The 22064-nt window shown below is 41.3% G+C and overlaps 1 protein-coding gene across 1 annotated transcript in view; it reads left to right on the top strand.

The window, feature by feature from the left end:
• The window catches only part of RYR3 (ryanodine receptor 3), a 663207-nt gene that overhangs the window by 639143 nt on the left and 2000 nt on the right, over window positions 1-22064 (top strand). The window contains 7 exon segments of the mRNA XM_075065483.1: window positions 308-368; window positions 1728-1874; window positions 7657-7791; window positions 14035-14191; window positions 16594-16658; window positions 16770-16870; window positions 21833-21884. Of these exon segments, the coding sequence (XP_074921584.1) occupies window positions 308-368; window positions 1728-1874; window positions 7657-7791; window positions 14035-14191; window positions 16594-16658; window positions 16770-16870; window positions 21833-21884 (718 nt within the window).

Below are 22064 nucleotides of genomic sequence, written 5' to 3'. Positions count from 1 at the left end.
TATTACTTTTAGTGAAACTCTGGAACTCTTGAGACTATTGGAACTTCGTTGCTAACGCCCAACACAGTTTTGAAAATGTAGAGAATGCTCTGTAAAATAGAGAGACCTGTACATCAGTCTTAAAATAATTGTCCAGGATATACCAGTGCTTACAAAAAAAGTGCCAGAAAGATCCTAGTTACATTTTCTGAAGAAAAATGTTTAAGTAGTCATTATGTGAAGATGTGTGTTGTTAGACATAAGGAAAGGAGTGTAACTGTAGTTAACTACTTGACATTTATGAGTTTCAAATATTTATACTCCATAGGTTAAGCTCTATTGATACAAAGTACCACATTTGGAAGCTTGGAGTTGTTTTCACTGACAATGTAAGTATGTTATCCTAGAGAAGACTTTCATTTATTCTAAGTGCAAATATGTATTTTGCACTCAAAGCTATAGTTGGGCACTTTTTTAATAAAGAGAAATAAAAAAGTAAATACAATTTGGTAAGATAAGAAGGCAGTCATCTTGGGTATGGTGAAATAAGCATATGTGGGTAACCAAAGGAACTGCAACAAGTAACATATACATTGATAAATTAATAGCTGCCTACTTACGGAATCAGTATAAAATGTTTGTTCTTTTTCTATCTTTAACCTTAGCCAAACAACTTTAAGTTAAATTATCTGCGGGAATATTTGTTTTTGACATCATAGGGCAATATTCAGGAGACATTATAATTGTAATACAAGATTTTGGAAATTAATAATGATTGGGTGGGGTTAAAAGGAATAATATTAAGATGCTTTTACTGTATAACTTTTTACAAATTAATTTTGACTTTGGGGGGTTATGTAAGTTGCCAGACTGATAGTCTTAAGACCAAAGCCTTCTATCTTCAGAGTAGATACAGCACAGTCAGTGTCTGCAAAAACTTGTTCTATCTTAATCTTGACCTGCAGAGACCACCTGTAGGATCATTTAGGATCCTTTCTTAACTCCCACAACCATCTCGAAAGGCCCCTAGTCCTTAAAATTCTCTCTTGCAAATGAAGGCTGTATATATCTCCTCCAGATCTGATCAATACTGCTCAATGGGTACAGACCGTCAGCACAGCCATGACTGGTCCAAGTCAGCTGACTTGGGGCTGTTCGGCTAAAAATTGCTAGAGCCCAAGTTCTGAGACCCTCCACTCACACGAGGTCCCAGAGCTTGGGCTCCAGCCTGAGCCTGAACATCTACATAGTGATTTTTCAGCCCTGCAACCCCAGCCCAGTGAGCTTGAGTCAGCTGACCTGGGCCCGCCATGGGTTTTTAATCCTGGTGTAGACTTTCCCTGAGTCAGCTAGATGAAGTGGCTTATGAGGCACTCCCTCTTCCCAAGGATGGTATGCTGTGTTTGTAGTTGTCTCAGTCCCTGCAGAAGCATCAAATCTTCAGAAATTCAGACTGCATAGCGAGCTCTCCAGCTTTGTATGATAATCTCAACCAAAACAAGATAGTGTTAAGAGCCAGGAGAATTCTGATTTTAGTAATTAAGCTGTTCTGGACAGAGAAACTAAGACACAGTTCTTCTGCATAAAAATATGGAGATGCTAAATCCATATTAATTTATGATTGGAAAGCTCAAACCATTAGATCAGTGCCTACAGTTCAGAGTTTCATTTTGTGTGTGTGATGTACACTATCCAGCAAAACATACTAGTAACTGTTAATATTCTCTAACATTTCACATTTTCTGTAGTCCTTCTTGTACTTAGCTTGGTACACAACTATGTCTATCCTTGGCCATTACAACAACTTCTTCTTTGCTGCTCACTTGCTGGATATTGCTATGGGTTTCAAGACACTACGAACCATTCTGTCTTCTGTAACTCACAATGGCAAACAGGTGAGTGCTGTATATGTACTCTGAAAATGAACACCAACTATACTGAACAAAAACTATAGTCCTATAATGTACCTTGGAAACCAGTGCTTTGAACAAAAAGTGGAGCCAATGAGACTCTTTTCTATTAGATATTATAATATTACATATCTTTAATGGATATTTTTCATAATATAAGTGTCACAGCCCTCTAGTTTCAAGAGATATGATTCAGCTGCTCCTTAATATCTCATTCTCAAAAACATGATGTACATGTTTGTCAGGCTGGACACACTATTTCTTTGATGCAAATCTTTTAACATTTTAAGGTTGCACAGCAGAATAAGAATAAGAACATACATACTGGGTCAGACCAAAGGTCCATCAAGACCAGTATCTTGTCCTCTGACAGTGGCCAATGGCAGATTCCCCAAGGAGAATGAACAGACAGCTTCTAGCAAACAGAGGCTAGGGACACCATTCCTGCACATCCTGGCAAATAGGCACTGATGGACCTGCCTTCCATGAATCTATCTAGCTCCCTTTTGAACCCTATTAATATGACTGGCTTTCACAACACCCTCTGGCAAGGAGTTCCAGAGGTTGACAGTGCATTGTGTGAAAAAATACTTTCTTGTGTTAGTTTTAAACCTGCTATCTATTTCATTTGGTGGCCCCTTGTTCTTGTATTATGAGGAGTAAATAACACTTCCTTATTTACTTTCTCTATGCCACTCATGATTTTATAGACCTCTATCATATCCCCCTTAGTTGTGTCTTTTCCAAGCTGAAAAGTCCCAGTCTTACTAATCTCTCCTCATACGGAAGCCATTCTATACTCCTAATCATTTTTGTTCCCCTTTTCTGAATCTTTTCCAATTCCAATACGCCTCTACCCCGAAATAATGCAGTCCTATATAACGCAAATTCGGATATAACATGGTAAAGCAGCACTCCGAGGGAGGAGGCTGCTTTACCGCATTATATCCAAATTCATGTTACTGCAAGCAGTTTCTCTGCACCCGCGTTACTTGCTGTGGCCTTCCCCAGGGCCCCTGGGCCCAGCTCACCTCCATTCTGCCTCCTCGGAAGGAGGGCTGCAGCAAGGGGGGGCGTGCAGAGGAACTGCTCCCCACCCCAGCTCATCTCCGCTCCGCCGCCACCACCTCCCACGAGCACGCTGCTCAGCTCCGCTTCTCTCCCCTCCCCCAAACAGCTGATTGGTGCGGCAAGCCTGGGAGGGAGTGGGGAGAAGCAGAGCTGTGGCACACTAGTGGGAGGAGGCAGAATGGAGGTGAGCTGGGGTGGGGGGGCCCGAGGAGGGCCACAGTAAGTAATGGGGGGGTGCAGAGGAACTGCCCCCCTGCTCCAGCTTATCTCCGCCTCCTCCCCTGAGCGTGCCGCCACCGCTCTGCTTCTCCCCCCCCATTCCAGGCTTGCTGGGCCAAACAGCTGATTGGTGCAGCAAGCCTGGAAGGGAGGGAGAAGCAGAGCAGCGGTGGCGCGCTCAGGGAGGAGGCAGAGCGCTGGTGAGCTGGGGTGGGGAGCGGTTCCTCTCCCTACCCCAATGTAACACGGTCTCACCTGTAACACGGTGAGAGTTTTCAGCTCCCGAGGACCACGCTATATCGGGGTAGAGGTTTATATCTTTTTTGAGATGGAGTGACCACATATGCACGCAGTATTCAAGGTGTGGGTGTACCATGGATTTATATAGAGGCAATATGTTATTTTCTTACTATCTATCCCTTTCTTGATAATTCCCAACATTCTGTTCACTTTGACTGCCATTGCACATTGAGTGGATGATTTCAGAGAACTATCCACAATGACTCCAAGAGCTCTTTCTTGAGTGGTAACAGCTAATTTAGACCCCATCATTGTATATTTATAGTTAGGATTATGTTTTCAAATGTGCATTACTTTGCATTTATCAACATTAAATTTCATCAGCCATTTGTTGCCCAGTCACCCAGTTTTGTGAGATCCCTTTGTAGCTCTTCGCAGTCTGCCTGGGACTTAACTATCTTGAGTAGTTTTGTATCATTTGCAAATTTTGCCACTTCACTGTTTACCCCTTTTTCCAGATTGTTTATGAATATGTTAAATAGGACTGTGCCCAGTGCACGTCCCTGGGGGGCACCACTATTTACCTCTCTCCATTCTGAAAACTGACCATTTATTCCTACCCTTTGTTTCCTGTCTTCTAACCAGTTACCAATCCAAGAGAGAACCTTCCCTCTTATACCAGGACTGCTTATTTTGCTTAAGAGCCTTTGGTGAGGGACCTTGTCAAAGGCTTTCTGAAAATTTAAATACACTATATCCGCTGGATCTCCTTTGTCTGCATGCTTGTTGACCCTCTCAAAGAATTTTAGTAGATTGGTGAGGCATGATATTCCTTTACAAAAAACAAATTTCCCAACAAATTATGTTCATCTGTGTGTCTGACAATTTTGTTCTTTACAATAGTTTCAAACAATTTGAAGTGAGACTTACTGGCCTGTAGTTGCCAGAGTCACCTCTGGAGCCCTTTTTAAAAATCGGCGTCACATTAGCTATCCTCCAGTCATTTGGTACAGAAACTGATTTAAATGATAGGTTACAGACTACAGTTAATAGTCCTGCAATTTCACAGTTGAGTTCCTTCAGAACTCTTGGGTGAATATCGTCAGGTCCTGGAGACTTATTAATGTTGATATGGTTTTAGTTACTTTTTATTTACCAGTATTATCTTAAAAAATTATCTTATTTTGTTGGGAATTGGTCCTTTTATGTGGACTTTAATGATCTATGCTATTTAGAAATGCCAAAAGTTTTAAGAAGGCAGTTGTAAGTTTTGAAAAAATAACTCCTGCACACAGTAGTTTCTATTAAGAATTTCATTACGTTGCTGGTATGGCTATTGGAATGTGCTTTCATTTTAGATGGTAAATATTTGGGGGGAGGAATATGCTTTACTGTGTCTTCTGCAAAATATCTGGACACTTTTAGTACTATACAATTATAATGTAGAATTTATTATAATCCTATACCCACGGGACAGTAAATGCTAAAAATCTCCTGCATACAATACATAGCCCACTGGACATTGCAAAAGAGGGAAGAAAAGGACAGCCATTCCTAAATGCATTTAGAAATGCGACCAATCTGCAGTTTGGAATCTATACACAAATGTGGCCTACTGGATTCAGATGCATACAAATCTGATTCCAAAATCAATTTGGATACTTATAATAACACAGCTCCTTCTTTGACACCTGGCCTGCTTCCTAGCCACCATCTCGACATAAGCACAGGTAATTTATCAACTCACCATTTCCCTCCTTCCTGTCTTTTCCCAGACTAAGAGAGTTCTTCACATATTCCCACCCATTAAGGTGCCTCCCACTGCAACCCTGGAAAATTCCTCCCTGTATATACCCTTCCACTATCTGGCTTCACCCCTAGCTCCAGACATGCACACCCCAGTGCCTCCTGCCATCCCTTCTCAAACACAGTAGAACGTATCCCAGGCAGTTCCCACCCCTGCATGTCTGGGATTTACTTTCAGTATCTAGTAGATACTAACACACATGACAAGGGATACTCCACCAGGGGGGAGGGCAGTGTTGCCTCTGTCAAACAGAAAGTGATTCTCTAAGTAGGGAAGGAAGGCTTTGAAAGAGGTAACTTTCATACTGAATGTTTACCTTCTGTCTAATATACCAACAACAACCCCTTACCTATCAGCTTTCTTTTTTAGGGGAATAACAGTGCCCTGAGATTCCCAACTTCCTTTTAATCTTTCCATCTCCCATGAAGTCCATGCATTGGCCTGATCAGTTCTTTCAGCAGAGGACATCTAGATGCAGCCCCTTCCTTTATCAGACAAAGGAAATTGCTAGAGCATGACAGCTGGTACTCTCCACAAGAAGCTTATCATTGCTGCTTCCGGCTAAAAAATGAGACCTTAACTCTGACCCCTACCCCCACTCCACCATAGCTCTGACAGTCTGCTACACCTAGTGTGTTATCTATTAATATTTTAATTCAGTGATTGATATATTTTCCCAGATTTCTATTGAGATGATATTTCTCAGTGTAGAAACTCAGAGTCTGTGTGTGCTGATGAAACAGCTTCAATTCAAGGCTGCAACTTTCAATAAACCTACCATGACTACCCTCCCTGACAAGCAAGTATTAGCTCTGCTGATATCATCACTGGTGCTTTCAGCACAGTCATGAACAGATTTTTAAATAGAGACATACTTTTTAGAAATATGCCCAATGATTTCCATAAATTGCTTAAAAAGCAACTAAAATGCTTGATTTTTTTACTCATTTTAAATAGCAATATATATATTTAAAAAGCACTGTAGAGTTGATAACAATCTTCCATAACATTATTATAAAACCACAACTCCAAAGCCAACGAGTAAGGCCCTACCAAATTCATGGTCCATTTTGATCAATTTTACGATCATAGAATTTAAAAAAATTGTAAATTTCACAATTTCAGCTATTTAAATCTGAAATTTAATGGTGTTGTAATTGTAGGGGTCCTGTTCCAAAAAGGAGTTGTGGGGGGGGTCGCACAGTTATTGGGGGGGATTGCAGTACTTCCACCCTTACTTCTGTGGTGCTGCTGGCAGTGTTGTTGTCTTCAGAGCTGGGCAGCTGGAAAGTGGCAGCTGCTGGCTGGGAGCCCAGCTCTGAAGGCAAAGGCAGCGCAGAAGTAGGGATGGCATGGTAAAGTATTGTCACCATTAGTTCTGTGCTGCTGCTGGCAGGACACCACCTTCAGAGTTGGGCACCTGGCCAACAGCCCTCGCTTTCTGGCCACCCAGCTCTGAAGGCAGCGCAGAAGTAAGGGTAGAAATACCGTGACTCCCCTAAAATAACCCTGCAACCCTCTGCAACTCCCCAATTTGAGAAATACTGGTCTCCCCTGTGAAATCTATATAGTATAGGGTAAAAGAACACAAAAGACGAGATTTGACAGGGAGAGACCAGTTTTCACACACTGTGACTCTTTTTCATGGCTATGAATTTGGTAGGCCCTATCAATGACTAATATATGAGTGGTTCTTTATGTGCTGAATTTTCTTGCTCAAAAAGGATTTTATTTGCTTAAGAGTAAGTAAACCTGAAATGCTGCTGTTTTCGACGGTTCAGTAATGAAAGAGAAACTCACCTATTGTATCTTTTTTGTCTTACTGGAATTTTAGAGCAGATGGCATCAATAACACAGCTTATTAGACAGAATATTGGCAACAATATCAGTACTAAAATAGCAAGCAGTTCAAATAAGCCCATATCAATTAATTCACTAAAGTACATTTTACATCATTTGATATGTTCACTGCATGTCCAGTTTCACAAATCAGCTGGCATTTCACCACTATCCCAAATACTGGATGTACCCGTTACTGATATGAACTTGCTGCATATATTTCAGAAAAATAACCGTATAATAATGTGTTTCCTAAAACCACCCTGCTGCTCTTTTATCCACCAAATAAGGCATCAAAGTATAAATTTAAGATGTATTTCACCCCATTATAGAATCTGGTGCCTCAGAAACTCTATGTTGATCCAGGCAACAGAGAGAGATTCCATGGATAACAAAACCATCATCTTTCATTCTTTTTGAAAAAGAAAAGGCACAGCATTGTTGAGCTTCAATACTTTTGGGGACACAAAAGATCTCCTGACTGACTAGTTCATCAGTAGTGCCTGAAAGAGATTGGAATCAATCATGCCCTTCCATTTTGACTGAAACTCACTTTCTTTCTTCCATTTCATTTATTTTGTTGGCGTTTAGCTTGTACTGACGGTAGGATTGTTGGCTGTAGTAGTCTACCTTTACACTGTTGTGGCGTTCAACTTCTTCCGCAAGTTTTACAACAAAAGCGAAGATGAAGATGAGCCAGACATGAAATGTGATGACATGATGACAGTAAGTAAAATACCACTAGCACTTTTAAAACAGAAATGTCACCCTAGCTTTTAAACCTGATACTCAACATAGCCCAAAAGTACTAGATGAAATTTGGGGGGAGGAGGGTTTTTCTATCTTTAATAACTTGGCACTTTGGGTCTGCTCGAGCTGCTTTGAGCCACTCTTAACAGTGCAAAGAATCTGGAAATTCACTCAGCATCCTCCGATGGTGTGAGGTCAAAATATAGATATATGCATAGCATAGAGGGCATGAATGGGCTTCCTCACACCACGGAACTTGCTGCTGAAATTAACATCTCTGAACAGGTATATGTTAGAGTATCTGTGAAACTGATTTTATTTGTGCTAAAGTGAGAAGAGATTCAATGAAGAAAAATCAACTCAATAAGTAGCAGTAAACTTAAAGTTCCAGTCCAATAAAATATAGTTCCAGTTTCCTTAGATCCCAGCCAGTCCAGAAGGGGAGGAAAAGAGAGCAATTGCATGAAGGTGAGAAGACTATTGTGAGGGATAAACAGCTAATACTCCAAGGCTCCTTCCCCCACCCCCCCATATAAAAATTATTCATTTGAAATGCAAAAGTATCCCAGAAATACTTACTCTGGGGTGAACTGGCTGTGGACACTCTAATCTTCTTATTGTACAAAGAACCACCACAGAAGAACACAATAACATTTTAATTTTATAATGTGAATGGCACAGGCTCAGAGGAGAAGCGCTGGTCACAAAAGACCCAAAACCTGAAGTGCAGTATATATTGCATGAATGTACTTTTTCTTCTTCCTGACCTCTGTATAAAATATTTAATGCAAGTCAGATAAGTGAATAATGGAAAGAATGAACTCTGTCCCATCCAATATTGTTTTAATTGGTCCCTTTGTGGACTGAATACAAAGGTCTGACCTGAAATAAAACGCATTTACAAAATTCAGAAATACATGAACGGTTGGAATAATTAAAATATTTAGCAACATACTTTGCATATTAAACAGCTCTGCTAAATGAACTAAAATGATTCTAAGTTAATATTTTTATCTATGGTTATAGCAGTATCTTCCCTCAGTAATAAAAATGCATTAAAAATCCATGTATAGTTCTATATTGTGTTTTGTTCTGCAGGATCAGATTTATCACATTATTTACTTTCATTAATGCATGTTTCATTTAGAACTAATATTGCTGCCTGCTGGGACTAAAGAACATGGCTAGGGCTTTTCAAATATATTTTTGACATATATTGTGTGGCTGAAGATAGCTAAAGGGTAATATAACTGTTTTATAGGAGACAGTTCCCAGAAAGTCCCCTGGAATTAGACCATAGATGAGTTTATTTTTATATGCCTAAATTATGGTTTAAGCATCTAGATGTGTAATTTGATAATTGGGCCCACAGTGAACATTTTGGTAAAGTGGGAACTTCTGAATCTAGGACCAAATCCTGCAAGTTTTACTCAGACAAATCTCCCATGGAAGTCAGAATTAGGGCTAGAGGTTATACAGATTGTTAAAAAAATATATATTAAAACGGGTTTCTGGATGTTGAAAATATCCAAGACTCAGAGATCATCTGAACACTGTGGGATTAACCAGTCTTTTGCAAACATTTCATACTCTGCTTTTTGCTCACAGTCTACCTCCTTTACTTTAATTGGGATTCTTGCTAAAATTTTCTAGATCCAATTAAAGCATACAGATAAAAACAGTGTACCCTAACTGCTCAGAAAACTTTGAAGGATTTTGAGTTATTATTCATATAGTTGATAGAATACAATACGTATCATCTTCTAACATGAGGAAGAGGGCTGTAGACCAAATGGATCTAAAGAAGAAAACACTGAAAATAGTCATGTTTGTGGAACACTGAGTTGGAAAAAAATGAATGTGCCTAATTGACTCTGATTCCATTCCAATCATTTTATTTTAGTGTGAACTTCCCTAAATACTAAGTTTGAATGTGACTATCACGATGTAGTTCATTATATGCGGAGTATTTTTTCTTTGTAACATCATTCTCCATGTTTTATTCTTTGTACAACTTGATCTCAGGCTTTATTGAAATACAGAACATAAGTAATATGCAGAGAGCATTGTAACAAAGTGTTTATGCAGAAGACAAAATATATTCTTCAAGTGTGAGTCAGTATGGATACCCACTGTAGGTGCACATACAACCAAGCTTGGAATCTTCTGCATAGCCATGTCATGTGCTTCCTCATGGTCCCACATGAGGGCATAGAGAGCAGAGTGGCCTCTGCCCTCCCTGAGTTTCCTCTTATCACCCATGGCAGTGAGACAGAACCTGGACTGTGTCTGATCAGCTCAGCCTGTTGGCTAAGATTCCAAACGTTGGTGAAGAAATATTCTTCATTCCTAGTTTTATTTCTATATTATCTTTTTAGCTGTATGATTAAAAAAACAACAAGAGGAGAAGAGAAACAAGAGAATGCTCTGTACAGCAAGACAAAGTAGCTTGGCTGTTAAAATGGCAGACTCTAAGCCTTGAGGATTTAAACCCTGTGTTTTGTGGGATGTCCCTGATAGACATAAAACGGTGTGTCTTCTGCCTCGTGTAAGCTCACATCCCCAGTAAATGCTCCTTCTGTTGCTCCTTCTCCTCCCACACTTGGAAATGAAGGGATGTGAGGCTCAAACTGAACCTCTTGGAGCAATCCATAAAGGTAGCTTCAGATCCAAGGGAAGAAACAATGTCCCATCCAGAATCAAGGTGGCTCTCTTCTGCAAGTGCTCCAGCAACCAGGCATACCTCTGGTGACAGAGACAAGAAGAGATCAAAGAAAGGGGCCAAATCAACACCACCATCAGGAGTCCCGGCACCAGTGGGTACCTCCTTGGTACTGACCTCTTCAGCATCAGCACTGGGACAGAGACGCAGAACACTCTGCATCCAATATGTAGTGCTGCTGTGAGCACAGCTCCAAGTGGACATTGTGTCCACCACAGGAGGAGGACTCTTTTCTGGGCAGAGAACCCTCCCCAGGGAAGCTGGAATGACATCCTGGGGGATATCCTAACAGCACTCATTCCCTAAAACACTGGCGGTGGATAGGCCTTGCACAACCAGGACAATATCCATATGAGATACCACCATGGCCATATTGGTACCTATCATCCTATCTTCCTTCAGTCCCAGCCTGTCACTTCTCCACAAGGAGAAGGGATATATTGGTCTCTATCAGCATTTATAGCGAAGGCCCTCCCTCACTAGAAACAAAAGAGCAGCAGGGAAAACCAACAGAGCAACCCAGGGAGTCACTTCCACTTCCCTCTCCACTCAAGTAATCATCCTCTCCTGAGAAGGCTATAACCCTGGTGCTGACACCAACTGTGAATGACTTTTGGACACTCCAAGAACTCTTGTCTAGAATTGTGGATACCTTGGATACCAAAACAACCATAATCCAAGAGAACAGCCATGAACTATTTGATATCTTAAGTTCCATGGCACCCACAAGAATTGACTTACCTATCAACAAGGGCTTGAGGGGACCCTGTGAAGGGTCTCTGGCATACCTCGACCTTGTTCACTCCAAGCTCAGAGCAGGTAAAGAGGAGGTACCAAGTACCACCCAAGGGTTCAAGCAGTTCTATGCATATGCTACACCAGAGTCACTCAGGTTCCATCAAAGGAATGCCAGAGGACAAGGATCTGAAAAAACGACTCTCTTTTCAGCACGAATACATGCACTTCAGCCTCTGTGCAGTTCCATATCATGCCTAATACATGAAAACTGAATGCTTCTTCATGATGATGTGGACCTGCCTTACATTATTAGGCCATATGCCCTGTATCCATACATGACACCATTTGATAGACTTCACCCAAGGCCTCTACAACTTTGGCTCAGGTCAGTCTATTCCCCAGTATAGCATGAAGAGAGCAAAACAGTTGTCATTCTCTCTTGCCTCCTTGGGGAACTGTTATGGTGGCTACACCCCAACCTCAAGAAAGGAGCAGCATTCAAGACCCTGTTGCATCTGGAATGCTAGTCATGGACCCTTCTAGAACAGGATGGGGTGCTCACTTTGACCATCTATAGATACAAGGGACATGGTCCCCAGAAGCCATGAGGCTACATATAAGTGTTTTAAACCTTTGGGACATCAGACTGGCATATATGACATTACTCCTGGTCCTATGGTACAGGTGTTTATGGACAACACAAAGAGGTGCTTGTTCTTCTCCCTGCGTAGGTAGGCAATCAAATTGTGGAACTGGTGCTGCACCTTAATAGCCCTGCACCTGCTGGGAACCAGAAACAGCTAGGCAGATTTCCTGAGTAGGCAATCTGTCATCAACCAGGAGTAGCTGCTGCTGGGGTCCATCACCAAATGGACATTTCTCCACTTGGAGGAAATCCAGTAGTAGAACTGTTTGCCACTAGAGACAATGTAAAGTGCCCCAACTTTTGTGCCTGGGGTCCCTACTGCAGTGGAATGAAGAATTGCTATACCTTTTCCACCAATCCCACTACCCCCCAACATGATCACCAAAGAAACTAGTCCAGACATCCTCAGCACCCTACTGGCCAAGACAGATATGGCTGACAGACCATGCTACACATGTCGGCATAGTCCTTAATCAGGCTCCCAGGCCTGTTGTCACAGAACCAGGGACAAATATTACATTCAGCCCTGACTTCTTTACAACGGACAGCCTGGATTTCAGCATGGAAAAGGATTACTCTGTACTTGTGCAGGCCATTCTGACACAAACCAGGAAGCAGTCCATGAGGCAGACTTGCACCTCCAAGTGGAAGAGATTTTCCATATGGGTGACCCAACATGACCTCGTGCCTGAGCAAGCCTCAGTACCTTGGATTCTAGATTACATGTTGCAATTGAAAGTCATAACTCAATCAAAGTGCATCTGTCAGTGATGTCAGAGTACTGTTTTTGATCTTCTCACATCCAGTGGTAATGAAGTTCCTTAAGGGACTGATGCATGCTTACTCACTGGTAATGGAGCACACTCCAACATGGAATCTCAGCGTTTTCATCCTGAAGCTGATGGAGCTCCCCTTTGAGCCCGTCACAAGACTGCTTCATTCATAGGGTTACCGTGAAAAAACGGGATGGGGATGGAGAGTAATAGGTGCCTATATAAGAAAAAATCCCAAAAATGGGCCTGTCCCTTTAAAAATGGGACATCTGGTCACCCTATCACCACCTGATCCTTAAAATGTGTTTTACTCATGGCCATCACCTCAGCCAGAAGAGTAAGCAAGCTCACGCCCTCATGGTGGAACCCTTGTATATCTCATTTGCAAGGTCAAAGTTATTCTGAAACATGTAAGAAGTTCATCCTCCAAGTAGTGTTTTGAATTTAACTTAAACCAAATGATCAGTTTACTTGTGTTCTTCCCTAAGCCACATTCCATGCCTGGGGGAAAAGAAACTGCACACTCTGTACATATCCTGTGCTCTGCATTACTATATCAACAGGACTAATCTTTCAAACTGTCCCCATGCCTGTTCATGATGATGGCTGGTCACTCTACAGGCTACGCTATTTCATTTCAAAGGCTGTCTAAGTGGATAATTCAGTATATCACGTGCTGGCAAATATACCACTCCCGCTGACTATCAAGGCTCATTTGATAAGGCTGAAACAGCATCCCCTTCTTGTTCCCAAAACATGCCAATAGCCAGAATCTGTAAGACTGCTATTCGATGCAATCTGCTCATGTTTCTGAAGCAGTATGCAATGGACTTGCTGCTACATTCAATGCTAGATTAGGAAAAGCAGTATTCCAATCAACTGGTACGCCTCAGCATCACCATACTGAAGAGCATATTGCTCACCAGTCCCTACAGTGGGATCCACTGTTAAACATGCTCGAAGAAGACAGAACAGTTGCTCACTAGACAGGAACTGTTGTTCTTCAAGATGTTGTAGTCTGTGTGGATGCCATAACCTGCCCTCCATCCCCACTTTCAGAGTTCCCAACTAACATGGGCTCAACTTGCCAGGGAACTGAAGGAGGGTCTCAAGATCATTCTGCCCTTTATGCCCTGGCATTGGAGCACGAGGAAGCACAGTGACTTCCAGTGGGCACTGCTGTGTAAAAGATTCTGAGCTCACACATATGAGCATGTACAGCTGTCTACAACATTTCAAAGAACCACAGTTACTGTAGGGTAAATAACCATTCTTTATTCAATACCGGCCATTTTAAATACTTCTGTTTTTTGACCAGTGTAACTTTCCCTTCTTTCTAGTGTTACCTGTTCCACATGTATGTGGGTGTGAGAGCTGGTGGTGGCATTGGGGATGAAATTGAAGACCCTGCTGGGGACCCTTATGAAATGTATCGAATTGTCTTTGACATCACGTTTTTCTTCTTCGTCATTGTCATCCTACTAGCTATCATTCAAGGTATTTCCACCTACAATAGTAAAAAGCCTTGGAGTCTAGTGAGCCTCTTTACTTCTGCAGTGCATGTCAATCACACATTGACTGAGCTGGTTTAAGCAGTATTGCTACATTCTCCATAGCAATTCATAAAACAATTCATTCTGGACATAGTAATTGTGTAATTTACCCACAAAATATACACGTTGTCCCAAGCACCAAACAAGACACCCGAAATGTGGTTTAACTAGACTGCAACTTTAAGTAACACATCTGGGCAGTAACTTATCCAGTGCAGGTCATCCTTGCTTCCATAACCTGTGCTACCTTGGGGGGCTGCTCTCAAGTTCCCCCCCCCCCCTACTTTCGCACTGTTAACCTGGTCCCAGAACCATTGCTAGGATCACACTGTCCTCCCTTTTGTACAAGCGTTAGGGGGCTGAGAAAGAAGGGGCTGTCTCCTCACTGTACCAAACATTAGGATCTCAACCGCCTCCCCCCCTTCTTTTTAGGAGATGCCCTTTCCTAATCTGCTTCTAATTCTGGTTTATCAGGGAACCAGATCTCCCATTGAGCCATTACCTGCACTTGACACTTGCTACTGTGACCTCAAGAATTTTAAAACCTAACCTACCCACCTGATCCCTGGGCTGCTGAAAAGAAGGTGAAAAGGCCAATCTGACAGGGGAAAATTCCTTCTGTGCCCCCAATTGGGACTGGCATTATGTCCACAGTAAACATTCACCACCACCAAAAAAAATAGTAGGGAAGAAGATTTACCGCTGGTAGGGGCAAGAGTTAATAAGCCGTCCATTGAATTAACAGACTTACACTGAACCCAAGAAACCCTGCTCCTCAAGCTGACAAGGACGGGGTAGAAAAAGGTGGCTGTGGGGGGAAGAGGGAGAAGAATCCTTAAAGAACCCAGGGCTTTTCTTTCACCTATTGGCCAGTAAAGCCTTCCAACTGCATCTCAGGGGAGGTCGAGGGATGTGTGCATTATGTATAACACAGTTCTGGGCTAACGCACCCCCTCTCCCTCATGGTCTGCTCAAGAAATGCCCTCTCTGGTCTCAGGCCTCTAGTTGCCACTGCTCTCTGGGCAGAGACCCACCACCCTCTCCCTCCTGACAAGGGGTATAGGCTTGTCGCCTCCTTTCACAGAATCAATCCCAGCAGCTTTGACTAAGAATCCAGCTTCTGCACTTGGCTTTCATGCTCGAGGACTATTAATCACTAGTGTATGCTGGCTTGTTACGAGACTGTTTACTATATGGATAACTGCAGTTTGAAATTATTAGGGGTCATGGCATACACACCCTCCATGCATTATGGATGCTGGTCTAATACCCTTGGTATACCGACTTCGCGATAGGGGAGATATGACTGGTATGACAAACACAGACCTACCTTGAGACAATTGTAGCTAATATTATGAATGTTATCTGTATGTTTGAGTCAGACCTTGAAAGCATGACACCTTCAAAATGCTGAGATGGGCTAGATACTATGATCCCATAGAATATTCAGACCTTTATGTTTTATATGCTTTTGTGTGTTCCTGGCTCATTGGGTGGATTCCCTGTGGAGTATGGAATTACTAGGGGGTAAGGAATGCAAAAATCCCAAGACTGGTTGTGCAGAAGCCCAGCCTTTGAAAGTTTACTCAAGGAAGAAAGGGGCAGCAACTGGTTTTACCTGTTTCAGGAGGCCTGGAGATATTTTGAGTATAAAGGCTGAGTTTGAACTGACTGATGGAGGGGTCCTTAGGCTACAAATTGCCCCGAGCTGACACTCAAGAGAGGCAAACTCTTAGAGTAGGGTTTGAAAGACTTACTTTGGTCCCTATCAGTCAGGCTTTTGGGGGCAAGAGCAGGTGTGCTGGTAAGCTTAAATATGTCTTTAGGGCCTTCTATTGTTTTCTCTGTAAGACTTTTATCCTAAAATAAAGGTTCTCAGCTTTAAAAGAGCTGTTTGATTACTTGTAACTGCTGGCCTACACTGTTTATAGCTTTGAGAGAAAGCAAAGCACAGGTGCTGGACTTTTATGTCAGCCCTACTGGTGCATTGCAGGGAGCTGGAAGCCCAAAGTCCTGGTCAGGAGCGGAGACAAAGTCCCTGCTCAGAGATAAGTGAGGGCATTCCTTGAGCAGATTACCACAAAACTGTGGCAATAATAAAGGTTTACATTTCAATTATGAATTCCTACAGCAAGTGCAATGCAATTAATGTTAGATCCTGTGCTATCTGCACAACTTGGATTGTTCTACCTACAGGCACCACGCTGCCAAGGCAACTGGAGTCCATGCTATCTGGTGTGCTGTCCTTTTGATGAAGCCTAAAACAGCTACTTTTTCCAGACTCGATAGCTCGTAAAATTAATACTGATAGGTTTGACACATTACATTTTCCATTTAAAACAACAGGTCTGATTATTGATGCCTTTGGTGAATTAAGAGATCAGCAAGAACAAGTGAGAGAAGATATGGAGGTAGAGCAACCATACTACATTCTGTACTGCTTCATATTATATCTTAACTAATGATAAGAACCTAGATTAATATATGTTAAGAATGTGCTAAAATCTTAATTTTCTTTCTAGACCAAATGTTTCATTTGTGGGATTGGTAATGACTATTTTGACACGACCCCACATGGTTTTGAAATGCATACTTTACAAGAGCACAACTTGGCAAACTATCTGTGAGTATATTTTTGTTACTGTTTATTCCCAGTGTTATGTTAGTTGAAGATCACCCTATGGAGGCTTTCAGTTCAAGAACAATATGCTCGAAATGCATGTATCTGAACAGCCCTGCTGTTGTGGCCCACACAATTTAAGAACATCTCAGAGAAGAAAGGATAAACATGTGATACTGTCTGGCTTTTCCCCTCACCCCTTTAAAAAAAAACAACAAACAAACAGTGGGACCCACTTTAAAATAGCTCTTCTCACTGAGTGTTGGTAAAGGTAGAGGCCCATTAGCAAGACTGGAGCTACTGTTCAGCCAAGGAGGAGTCCGCCCCACCATGATTTCTGGCCTGTTAAGTCAGGCAGTGCTGGTTCCATTCTGAAGCAGATGAATATGATACAGCACCAAAAGGGAGATCTTTTAATTTAGGGTTATAAAATGTCATGTAGAAGCAACAGTAGTTATTTATTGGAAAGGAATCTATAAGAAATAGAACAGGAGTACTTGTGGCACCTTAGAGGTTAATAAATTTATTTGAGCATAAGCTTTCATGGGCTACAGCCCACTTCATCGGATGCATGTAGTGGAAAATACAGTAGGAAGATATACATAGAGAACATGGAACAATGGGTGTTACCATACACATAATAAGGAGGAGTGATCAGTTAAGGTGAGCTATTATCATCAGGAGAGAAAATGAGCTGTTTGGGCCATTTTCATTACCACTACATTTCCAGCAATTGACAAGGAGAGGTAAGGAGCTGGGGCAGGGGGAGAGAGGAATAAGCATGGGGAAATAGTTTTACTTTGTGTAATGGCCCATCCACTCCCCATCTTTATTCAAGCCTAGTTTGATGGTGTCCAATTTCAAAATTAATTCCAATTCAGCAGTCTCTCAGAGTCTGTTTTTGAAGTTTTTTTGTTGTAATATTGCAACTTTTAGGTCTGTAATCAAGTGGCCAAGGAAACTGAAGTGTTCAACTGGTTTTTGAATGTTACAATTCTTGACGTCTGATTTGTGTCCATTTATTCTTTTACGTAAAGACTGTCTGGTTTGACCAATGTACGTGGCAGAGGGGCATTGCTGGCACATGATGGCATATATCACATTGGTAGATATGCAGATGAATGAGCCTCAGATAGTTTGGTTGAGTGATTAGTCCTATGATGGTATCCCCTGAATAGATATGTGGAAGAGCTGGCAATGGGCTTTGTTGCAAGGATAGGTTCCTGGGTTAGTGTTTTTGTTGTGTGGTTGCTGGTGAGTATTTGCTTCAGGTTTGGGGGTTGTCTGTAAGCAAGGACTGGACTGTCTCCCAAGATCTGTGAGAGTGATGGATTGTCCTAAGAAATAGATTAACTATCGGTCCAATCCTGTAGTTCTGCACTGAAATTGTCTTTGCTGATTCTTACGTGGAGTAGCCTAAATAGCCTCACAAATAACTGCAATTTCCAAAATAATTGAGCCAATGCATGCAGTTTAAGCTACTAGGGCCCAAATGTCCAAAGAGAGGCTTATAAGTGACTGGTCCCTACTACCCACATTAGCAAATGCTCACAGAGAAGAGAAGGTAGGAAGGAAAAAAACGTGCCAACAGCAAGAGAGGAACTGAATGGCATGAGATGGCAGTCCTTGATTCTGGCGTTGACATGTGGCACCCAATCGTAGAGTGTACGTGCCCCCAAGAGCCTAAAGTGCATTGGAATAGTCTAGGTACTCACATGGCAGCAGACTGTGTGTATTTTGAGAACTTGCCTTAAGAATAAATAACCTTATTTCTTTGGTTGGACAAACTCCCGCTGACTTCAGTAGTTTTACCAATGTACAGATTGTAGACTTGGACCCTCTTGCTTGCATTAGATCACTGGATTTGACATATGCATTGCTTAATGTTTTCTGGTGTATAGTCAACTAAGTTTTTCAATTTCCTTAACTGTATAAAGAGGCTAATGAATCTCCTTTCATACAAATAAACAAGGACCTGTTTGTATCCAGGCCTTACTATCTGCATAAAACCCGGTCTGCATTAAAAATTAGGTTGAACCAGCTGTGTTGCTCATGGGTGTGAAAAATCCACACCTCTCAGCAGTGTAGTTAAGCTGATCTAACCCATGGTGTAAACAGCACTAGGTTGATGTAAGAATTCTTCCATTTACCTAGCTACCACCTCTCAGGGAGGTCATGCTTACATTGCAATGCTACAGCTATGCCAGTGTAGCATTTCAAGTATAGACAAGACCAAAACTCAATAAGAATATGGGCCATATACCACCTTCCCAACCACCCAAAAAACAACAGATTTTATAGGCTCAGAGAAAATAGAGCAAAGCAGATCTTGAAATCAACTCATCTAATTAGGATTTTGGTGGTGGGGGTTGTTTTTTTTTTGTTTTTTTTTGGTCGCTTGTGGTCAGAGTAAAGAAACATCGGCAACTCTTGAGGTGGGAGAACATGGCTTTGACACAGTTCTCACATAGAACAGAATTGCTTAATTACAGGATAATTGTCTTCTATTTAATTTCCCTGCCATTGGAGGTGCTATGGTAGATCACAGGGTATTTTTGCGCCCACTTTCAGAGGGAGCTGTATATCACCTCTTTTCTATGTCCATTAACATAGATGTGGCTTTTGCACTATTTCTTTGTATCATTATAAATATAAAATGTCAAGAAATCTGTTTGCCTCTAAAATATTTTCTCGAGTACAACAATGATTATATTAATACACATATTGTAACTGATCAGGTTTAAATCTTACTCTGGCCATATTTACAATATGCTTGGGAGTCTCATATATATAGCCAATATATTTGTTCACAGTATAAAAGTAAAGCACGGAGTGCCTGCTTTGGAGTAGCACAAAGCTACAGTAGAAAGATGAAGGGAAGTTATCTGGAAAGTATCTGATTTAAAAACTTTGGGTGTTTGTTTCAAAATCACTTGTGAAAATACGTGTACAAAAACACCACTATGTGATTTGACACAGTCAAGCTGTGTTGGCTAGCTGTGATAAGGCATAGTCTCAGAGAACTGTTTGAGACCAATTCATAGTTAAAGCTTTCAGAATATAAAGCCAAATCATTTTGAAAAGTGAAAGGCTTATGATCAGCTTTCAGATATTCTTGATGTAGAGAGAGCCTAAACTGCTGGGTTAGGTATAGCTTGATAGGGATATGATAGCTAGTGTAAAATCTTGTCCAGGACTGCATCAGAAATACCAGACCTTTAAAATGGTATTTTCATTAACATTAAAATTGTTGGCAGTACTCCAAAGCCACCTATTTCTGAAAATGATTGGGTTTCAAACCATAACACCAGAGTTAGAACAGACCTTAAGGTAAATCAGAGTGATAGTACAGTATCCTTCTAATCCGTAGAGTTTAAAATGCACCTGTGAGTCTTAATTGTTATTCCAAGATGTTCAAAACCTCAGTTCTCTGGTTGGTGCTATAATAAATACGTAACTAGCCTAAAGCTAAGGTTCCTTTGAAGACACTGTTTATCTCCTGGTGAAGCAGATACTTTAGGGGAGGTTCTGTCATGAGTTGAAAAAAGAAACGCTATTCCCATGCTGTTATTACAGTTATTAATTACGCTAGAGTAATTATGGGGATGCTTGTACTCTTTCTTACTATGGCTTGACTTTTTATTAAGTCTGATGATCTTTCTGTATCAGGAGGGTATTTCTATTCATTCAAACATGGCTAGAGAAAACAAGGCTGGGATTTTCAGTGGGAGTAGGGCGTCTAAGCCTAATTTCCCTAGGATGCTTTTAAACTTCCAGCTCAAAAGGGCCAGAATATCCCTGTGAGGCTATGCTGGGTGATGTCTAGGGAAAAATTACGCAGATCTTGAGTTACTCTTCTCCTCCATTTGTCTAGCCCATACTCTGCATTAATTCCTTTCACCGGGACCCTCAGTACCTAGCAAGTTACTCAAGCTAGAAACAGAATTTCCTCAATAGTGCTTGATTGGTTTTATAATTTGTATCTTAACATACAATGTTGTTATAGGGCTTGTCTTCAGTGCAGTGTTAGTTCCAGTCACCTACACTCAAGTTAACTCCTTTTGAGTGAGCTTAGTTCAAGTGAGAGCAGTCACACTGCAAAACACTCAAACTGTATAGAGTGACTTGACTCAGTGCTGCTAATCACTACTGCATTACTAGCTTGAGTGTAAGCAGCCCTCAGTCTTCAACAGACAGCCCACTCGTGGGCCAGCTAGCTCAAGTTAAATCATGCTAGATATTTTTACGTGTGCACAGAAGTCCAGGTAGGTGCAAGTTATACAACAGCTGTGAAGAAAAGCCCAAAGTAAATTCAAAGATTACAAGGCCAGAAGAAACCATTGTGATCATCTAGTCTGACCTCTTGATACAGGCCACAGAAATTCCCCCAAATAATTCCTAAACCATAACGTCCAATCTTGATTTAACAATTATCAGTGATGGACAATCCTCCATGACCTTTAGTAAATTGTTCCAATGGTTAATTATTCTCACTGTGATGCATTTACACCTCATTTCCAGTCTGATTTTGTCTAGCTTCAACTTCCACCCACTGGAGTATGTTGTACCTTTCTTTGGTAGACTGAAGAACCATTATTAAATATCTTTCCCATATAGCTATTTATAGACTGTAATCAAATCACCCAGTAATTTTGTCTTTGCTAATAATAAATTGGGATAAGGTAGGTTACTTTTGATACTGACTGATAACTGGGATTTCACATCCAATGTCTGTATTAAGACCATCACAGGAACTAAAAACTGCAGAGGGGAGAGAACTCAGAGGATAGAATCGGGCCCCAAAAGAACTTTATAACATGTTCACAACTAACTTCACACTAGGTAACAAAATAGTGTTGGAGTTTCTCTTACACCTCATCCCTGTTTGTCAGAAAATATAACGAGAGAGATAAAATGCCGTGTTAGATTTTGCACATTAACAAATACTTCTTGTGCTTGTTTCAGCTTCTTTCTAATGTATCTCATTAATAAGGATGAAACTGAGCACACTGGTCAGGTGAGTATGAAGTAGAATTTTCAGAGCAAGCTAAAATGAAGCATAAATTCATATTTTCATCTTCAAGGTCTGTGTATAAAACTTCAAGCTTGACTTTACCACACTACTAAGCTATCCGTTCCCAACACACCAAACTACTGGTATTGGGAGGCTGCCATCAGTATGGGATGTGGAGTTAAG

Source organism: Chelonoidis abingdonii, chromosome 4 (assembly GCF_003597395.2).
Source record: "Chelonoidis abingdonii isolate Lonesome George chromosome 4, CheloAbing_2.0, whole genome shotgun sequence".
Lineage (NCBI taxonomy): Eukaryota > Metazoa > Chordata > Testudines > Testudinidae > Chelonoidis > Chelonoidis abingdonii.
This window is presented reverse-complemented; position numbering and strand designations above follow the sequence as displayed.